General features: G+C 41.6%; 1 protein-coding gene across 1 annotated transcript in view; it reads right to left on the reverse strand.

Annotated features, from left to right (window-relative positions):
- Positions 1-3,954, reverse strand: part of LOC125311866 — a 30,957-nt gene extending 27,003 nt beyond the window's left edge. The window contains exons 1-4 of the mRNA XM_048270230.1: positions 3,715-3,954; positions 2,487-2,645; positions 2,143-2,222; positions 1,005-2,032 (exon numbers count right to left, since the gene is read on the reverse strand). Coding sequence (XP_048126187.1) covers positions 1,005-2,032; positions 2,143-2,222; positions 2,487-2,645; positions 3,715-3,954 — 1,507 coding nt within the window. The remainder of the gene's footprint in view (positions 1-1,004; positions 2,033-2,142; positions 2,223-2,486; positions 2,646-3,714) is intronic.
- Between the last annotated feature and the right edge of the window lie 4,642 nt (positions 3,955-8,596).

An 8,596-nucleotide genomic window follows, 5' to 3' on the forward strand; every position in this document is an offset into this window, starting at 1 on the left:
CAGTGGGCTCTTTAAATATGTTCCACCTAACACTGCTTTTGCTTCTCAGTACGCCGACTTTGACGTCGCCTCCACCTCCCCTCCAGCCACCTCTGCCAGCAGTCCACGTCCATCGGGCATGGTCTGCCTACCACATAATCTTCCTTCAGCCACCACCACCAGTTGGTCCCGTCTGCGTCGTGGGGTAGTGAAGCTCCCCGCCCTGCCTTCATCCATCGGCAGGAGATGAGATCCACTCATCGCTGGACGGATCCGAGACGGGGCCTACGCCAAAGACTGTTACCTATTCAGGACTCTATCATGCTTGTATCCAAGCTGTTCCTTTACTAATTAAATTGTTAACTGATTCTATTCTGTCTACTGAGTCTTTCTGGTAGAACTACTGTTCATGCTGGCTCAGGCTTGGTGTTTGGTCTTCTCTCTTCTGATCATGTGGCACTATACACTATACTCTTCTATACTCTATAACAGTCATCGGCATCTCTGTCATGATCACAGCGGCCCTCGGTATCCTCCTCAGCCTGTCTGAGGAACTGCACTTCTACACACAGCACTGGTTCCACGCCATCACCACATAAACTATCCCTCCTGAATCTCGAAGCGCGGTCATGTCGCAAGTTATCTCTTTGTACTTCTTTGGCCCCTCCCAGACTACTTCTTTTAGATATTTTTTATATTTCTCGTCAATCTGGAAGGGGTCATAAAGGTGGTCTCCGTGGGCTTGTCTGACATGGGGCATAGCTCTCTGATGTTGGGGTGGTGGTAGTGTAGTGGTTAAGGAACTGGGCTAGCGTGCAGTAGCCTGAAAGTTGTCGGTTCAATTCCCAGCTTCCACCGTTGTGCCCTTGAGCAAGGTACTTAACCAAGTTTCTCCGGGGACAATGTGATCCCTTGTAATATAGCTGACATATGTAAGTCACGTTGGTCAAGAAGTGTCTGCTAAATGTAATGTAATGTAATGTAATGTTGTGGAGAAAAAGAGGTTTGGCATGCAGTGTCCTTACCATCAAAGATAACAGATGTCATCTCTAGTTCCAAGTCAGCAATTTCAGCCAGCTTTTCAGCAATTAAAGCATCCAAATCTTCCAGCTCCTTTTTCTTCGTGGCCAAGTCCTCACCCTCCTCATCCTCAACTGCATGAGGATTGGGTGATCTGTAGTTTGTAGTACCAGAGGCCTTAGAACTGGACAGGTCCTTACGAACCTTTGCAGTCACAGGCTCTATCTTGGGACTCCTGCTCCGCCTGCGTTTCCTGGAGGAACCCTCACCACTGCTGCTTTGTCGCTTCTCATCTCTACACTCAGAGCTAAAGTTCCTCCCCTGATTGCTCCTCCTATCCTGGTCTCTGCCCCTGTTCCTGTCCCCATCTCTACTCCCCTCCCAGCTACTGCTACGTCTGTTTCTGGGGGAAAGTTCTTTGCTCCTGCTGCGACTCCTCCCATCACTACGGCTCCTCTCCCTGCTCGTTTCTCTTCTTATCCATTCTCTGGTTGCTGTATGGTGCCACTCAAATTGACCAATTTTGCCACCTCTTTCCCGGCTTCTACTTCTGCTGTGACTGCTGCTGTGACTGCTGCTGTGACTCCGACTGTGACTCCTATGGGAGTGATCTCTGCTCCTGCTGCGACTATTGTTTCTGTTCCACCTCTCCTTGCTTCTTCCTCGCCTCCTTTCCCTGCTTGAGCTACGGTGACTCCGATCTCTGCCTTGGTCCCTAACCCTGTCACTGCTCCTGCTCCGCTTGTTCCCGGTAGACCGCTCTCTGCTCCTGCTGCGACTTCTCTCTCTATCGCTCTCATCTTTGCTTACTCCTACTTGTCTCCTTTCTCTGCTCGAGCTACGGTAACTCTGAGGTCGATCAATCCTGCCACCCTTATCTGAGATTCTGTTCCTGCTTTGATTGCCATGGTCACAGTTTGGGTGGATGCTGCTTCTCCTTCCAGATGCTTCTGTTGTCTTTGTGTTGGAGTCCTCTGTATTCTCTTTCAGTCTTACTGCTCTGACTGAGCCGGGCAGAATTTGGACATGTGTTCTGTAGCAAAAACAAATAAATTGTTATGTCTACTGATAATGAAACTTTTGTAAATGTTCTACTGGTAAATGCAAGACCTGTGCATTGGACCCAGAGAACCAAAAACGTACCCTGTTTTGGGGCCATCAGGATTGATTCCTGTGTCTTTCTGCATCCTTTCCTTGGTGTTTGTTGGTTGGATGGTAATCTTCTGTGTACAGGAAGTGTACAAGACAAGGATTATCAACATATACATGGTATTTATCATTTTACAATTCTTACAATTGTGGTCAACTGAGGTTTTGAACTTGTTTGTGATTTGCTGTAGATCCCTATGAAGTAGATATATATATATATATATATATATATATATATATATATATATATATATATATATATATAAAACATTCTCCAAATAGGGACAGAACCACAAAATTAGAAATGGGAGTTAAATGTGGAAAACCAATTACTGCACCTTTTGTGTCTGTGTTGTAGCGGGGCCCTCTAATGTTGGCACAGAGATGAACACTTTCTCTGAATGTGTTGTAGTGGGGCTGTCCAGTGTTGGCACTGGGGTGAACATTGTCTGTCTCCTGATGCTGATGGCTTGGTAGCCAGTCCCAGCCACCGTGTTCTGGACAGATCAAGAGGAATATGAACGTATCTGAATATAAAGCTATCTAGACGCCAAGTAAGATTATTCTGAATTATCCCAAAAATAATTGTTTGTCTCTTTTTTGTCACTAAGTGAAAGGCATCATACTGGCACTATGGTGAACTCCACATTCTCTGAGTTGGAGAGCTTCTTGTCTTCCAAGACCTCACAGAGGTCAAAGACCAGTTTGGGGTCCTGAGAGCACTTGATGTATCCAAATGAGTTGCTCAAGCCAAGAACCACACCCTGATAAAGTAATGCACTTCGTCAAGGAAATTATTTTGTACTGATAATGACTTGTAATTACGGACCACCACAATAGAGCGCAACAGTCCAGCCTCCGTGAACACTTTGTTTCCTGAAGTAAGTTTCCCATTTAATTCTCCAATTAATGTCTGGAAATATCCATATATAAAGAATTTTAGGCCATGCCTTAGGCTAACAAGCTACGATGTGACTCATAATCATACAACGTATCATTTCAAGCAAAAAAAAGATCAGAAAAACAAAAAAAGGTAAAAGACTGTGTCCATATTTTAATTTCCGAGGGAAGGAACTACTCATTCCCATGATCCACGACAGCCTTTTCAAACTTAAACATTTCGAACATTTGCAACGTAATGACAGTTTAACATGCTTCTATTTTAATTCCGCTCAAGAAGATGACTTCCTACCGTTTCCATTGAGTAAATTCAACTTTCAAGATGAGAAAAACTGTTTTTATCAGACGGCCACACATTGGTTCTGACAGCCTCGGTATCCATCTTGATTCTAGTGAGTAACGAGTCTATATGAGCATGTACAATCGCTTAGTCATATCGTAGCTGGTTTTAAGTCTACCACGGACGGATACGATTTTATGGCTTATATTTCAATTGTCAATGGAGAAATTGTACTAGGGAATCTTACTTCCGGAATCGGCTGTGGGCGGAACTGCTGCGGTCTATAACATATCCTAAACTACACTAAACTTCCAAATATTAATTAACACAAAAAGAGTCTTCTCTTGCACTTTCGTTGCTGACAACTGAGCATTCACCAGACTCACTATTTTGCGTTGCTCCTCTGTGTGATCGCACTCAAAGGTGTCGGCCAGGATCTCCACGTTGACGGCCCTCTCTGCCTTGGTCTTGAGGTTGGTGGATATTTTAAACTGAACTTTATCCCCAACCAGCATGGTGGCCTTCGTTAGCACATCGTCTGCACTGAAGCTCAGCTTCTTCTCCACTCCCTCCACAACGGCCTTCAAACCACCAAGAGGAAGGTCCTGCAACAAATACAACAGCATTAACTACGGAGTACCTGAACTTACAACTGGATTAGCTCACTCGGTGCAAACTCTTTACCCAGTTCTCTACCAAACATATAATAATAATAATAATAATAATAATAATAATAATAACAACATTGATAATAATAATAATAATCTTAATTTAGAGAGCTTTCCATAACAAAGTTACAAAGTACTTTACATATCTAAAAGAAATAAACAGATGTTTATTCATATCAACATTGGCAAGAATAATGGAAATGTATCTCTTTTTTTAAATTACAAAAACTACTGGAATTAGAGGGTATACAATGCAAAACAAAAGCAAAAAAAAAATGATAGCCAACTGTTTATGACTACAGCCAACATCAGACTTGTTACCCCATTTACAACAGGAGCTGACATCTTCCAACAATGGCTGTTACACAAAGAGACTCCACAGTACCACAGAAGTGTAATGTCATTTTGAGCTATGTTTACACTCATTATCATCCATAAATAGACCCTTGGTTGTTAGACTGGATTTGTCCTTTAAATGTGTGATAACCAAAAATCTATGAGAGAAAATAAATGATTAAAAAACAGCAAAGCATAGCTTTCCCTTTGCCTTCCATTTACTGAGCCAACAATATGAACAATACCCATCGTTTGATTGTGTTTATGCCCACAACCAACATACACACTTTGAACTGTGTCCATTACAGTCCATCAATAACTTGCCTTAACTGATAGATTACTGATGAGTGTGTTCTGTTTTGGAGGGACTCTCAGCACAGTTCCCTCTGTGTGTTCAGTCCTTACAGCCACAGGCCCGTCTGTCTCTTCAAGAGATGGCTCTGCACCACCTATCGGTTTTCCCTAGAGGGAAGACATAACCAAAGGAAAATGTTTTATCAAGCACAGGGCAAGGGCAAGTCTACACGTCCATGACATTAACATGTTAACATGTCATCATTCTCAATACTGTATTACTACACAGATTAGAACACTGGGTTGGATTTACATGTTTAGTTGTCAACTAGCTCAAATCATATCTACCTCAAGACCAATGTCCTTGACCTGTGGTGTTCCCCAGGGGTCGATCTTGGGGCCATTATTATTCAACCTCTATATGTTCCCACTTGGACAAATCATCAAAAATAATTTGATTTCATATTATAGCTATGCAGATGACACCCACATTCACTTAGTTCTGTCTTTAAATGACTATGGTCATCTTGAATCTCTTTGTCAGTGTATTGGCCAAATTAACAAATCGAATTTTCTTCAGCTGGACAAAGAAAAAAACTGAAGTAATTATATTTGGCAAAAAGGAGGAAAGAAGGTTGACACTCTCATTGACACAAAAGTTTTAAATGCAAAGGATATCTTGGTGTATTAATTGACAGTGATCTAAACAGCCACATGAAAGCAATAACTAAATCAGCTTTTTACCACTTCAAAAACATTGCCAAACTTAGAGGGCTGATGTCAAAACATTTAAAAACATGATTTAAAAAACTCAGCAGAGTTGATTACTGCAATGGGCTTTTCACAGGCCTTCCTAAAAAGACTATCAAACAGCCTCAGGTGATACAAAACACAGCAGCTAGGGTTCTCACAAAAACTAAAAGAACTGACCACATTTACTCCAATTTTGAAGTCCCTAAACTGGCTTCTAGTAAGTCACAGAATTGACTTTAAAGCACTACTGCCTGTTTATAAATCAGTTAGTGGAGCAGGACCTAAATACTTAGTTAAGAACAAAATTATTAATACCCCTGGCAAATACTGATTTAATGTTAATTTTCTATTGACCAATATGTTTCTGGCTGAAAATGACACTGCCACATGCCAAAAGGTTGTAAGACAATGTGGGAGAAACATGGAATCAAAAAAGACACATTTTCATCTTTTTTTCAATTTTTTATGAAAAATGGCATGTCCAAAACTATTCATACCCTTTTAAATGATCAATGAAAACATCTGTATTTGCATTCACAGCTCTCAAAATGGTTTGTATAGTACCATGCCTCAGCAGTACACACCTTCTCGACCTCTCAGGAGAAAAAGCTGTTGGTAGAACCTGCTGTTAGAACTAAATATGGTGAAGCAGCTATTAGCTGCTAAGCGGTTCAGCTCTGGAACCAACATTCAGATGACATCAAAAAGGCCCCAACTGCAGCCAGTTTTAAATCTTGACTTGAGAGAAAACTATTCACAGATGCCTTCTGCTAACTGCACTGAGTTACAAATTCTGAATCTGTCTTTGAATTACTCTACCTTGTGTCTTTTATTTAGTCTTTTTCATTATCCTTTATTATGACCGCCGCGCAGCGAAGCGGCGGTCATATAGGTTTAGTCAGATTTTTTTTTTTTTTTTTTTTTTTCGCATGCCCAAATTTCCGTCAATGATTCCCGGGACACTGAAAGACCGGGGTACACCTAAACTTGGTGGACATGTAACCCCACATGGATAGCATGGAACCATCGTTTTTCGTTTTGCTCTGTAGCCCCCCCGCTGAATTGGACCCCCCAAAAGGAGGGTAGGGCAGACACAGTTTTCTGTGAATATCTCGAAAACCGTAGGGTTTAGGAGGACCATTTTTTTTTTGTATGTTGATCTCAAGGGGCCATGTCAACCCATTCCATAACCACTCATTTCATGTATAGCGCCACCTAGTTAAACACAAAAAAGTAAAAAATGAGGTGGTGTAATTGAAGGTATCTGTGACCTAACATAGTCAAAACTGCACAAAATTGGAAGTGTAGGATCATTATGACACCCTATGTATGCACGCCAAGTTTTGTGGAATTCCGTTCATGGGGGGCCACACAATAAATTAATTTATGTTACTATACACCAACTGGCCTGTAGGTGGCCGGAGACAGTTTTCTGTGAATATCTCGAGAACCGTAGGGCCTAGGAGGTCCACCTTTTTTGTATGTTGGTCTTAAGGGGCATGTCAACCCATCCCATTACCACTTATTTCATGTATAGCGCCACCTAGTTAAAAATTAAAAAGCAAAAAATGAGGTGTTTTCATCTCAATATCTCTGGCTGACAAGGTCAAAACTGCACGAAATTAAAAGAGTAGGATCATTATGACACCCTCTGAATGCATGCCAAGTTTTGTGTACTTTCGTTCATGGGGGCCTTACAATAAAATAATTTATGTGTACATTTAGTGACGTACACCAACAAGGATTCCGGGACACTGAAAGACCGGGTACACAAAACTTGGTGAGCATGTACCCCCACATGGATAGCATGGAACCGTCATTTTTCGTTTTCATCTGCAGCCCCCCCGCTGGACTGGACCCCCGAAAGGAGGGTAGGGCAGACACAGTTCTCTGTGAATCTTTTATGGTATGTTGGTCTCAAGGGCCCACATCAACCTGGCTCATAATCACTCATTTGTGATTTGCCCCCCCCCCCCGGTAAAAAATGAAAATCAGTAGGATTAAAAGAAAGCCAAAATAAATATTCATCATCATCATCATGGCTGCATTTTCAGTATTGGCGAGAAGTAGTCGTTTTTGTCCACTAGATGGCGATCGTTGCAGTGAGCGTAATTTTGTTGGAAGTTAAAAGTGGGTTGGAAAAACAATGGACGCTTCATACAAGGACTGTAATTTACCAGAGCTTAACATCTAATAAGGATAGGACGATGTTCACATGAAGTGTAATTCCCATTTCTTCTTGAAGCCAAAATAAATCTGAGGATGTTTATCGGACATGCTTGGTTTTACTGCAGGAATGCGTTAATCTTGTAATATCAATAAGGACCTAGGTAATGTTACCGTTAGCGTTGGTTGAGTGATGGAGGCATTTGATTTATTGCATTTGTAGAAAACTATAAATGCGGTTATACCAAGCAAATGTATAGCAGCACTGTTTGTATCTTTCGACTGTCATTTATTGCACGTGCTACAAAAATCATTCTGTGCAATGGAAGATTTACCAACGTTACAACCGGTCTGATACAGTTTTGCCTATACATGCGTGAGACTGAGACGCCTGTTTATTTTGTTTTAAGTGCGTGCAGGGTGTGAGAGGGGAATCGATGTGCTTTGATTACAGCTTGGTAGTTGTAGTCTGTGAAATTAAAAAGCACGTGTGTGTGAAGTATCCAAACAATGACACCTTCATTTCATTATGGCTGCTTTAGCAAAACACCTTAAGCTACTGTGTAGTGGGTCCCATTTAGAAGTGGCTACTTCATTCGCGCTTTCCTTGACTCATGGAGCTGCGTGAATGTTATTACAACTTTTCGCCCACGATATGACAGTTTAAGTCCGCTTGATACTGTAAGGCGTAAGCCATTGGTTTCAAAGGAGATTTTATTTGTGTCGCCAGCATAGCCTATTGACAATTTATGTTGTCAATAGGCCTACCTTATAATCCTACCTGTAGCTTAGGGAAGCTAACAACTTTCTATTAGGATCTAGTTTGTTAGTTACCGTTTTGTCATAACTCCCTGATGCATTTTGCATTTAGAATAGCCAGAGCGTGTATATCTCAATCGAAAATTAAACAATATCGGGTGCCTATGGACTAGGCTGGGTGAACCCAGCCTGATCTGCCCCGCCTATTTATTTTTGATTTCTTAAAAGATTGAGCTTGGTCTGATGAAAGCCAGACTAGCCATGGACCTCAGTTAAACAATGCAAGGGAACA

Source organism: Alosa alosa, chromosome 18, assembly GCF_017589495.1.
Source record: "Alosa alosa isolate M-15738 ecotype Scorff River chromosome 18, AALO_Geno_1.1, whole genome shotgun sequence".
NCBI lineage: Eukaryota > Metazoa > Chordata > Actinopteri > Clupeiformes > Clupeidae > Alosa > Alosa alosa.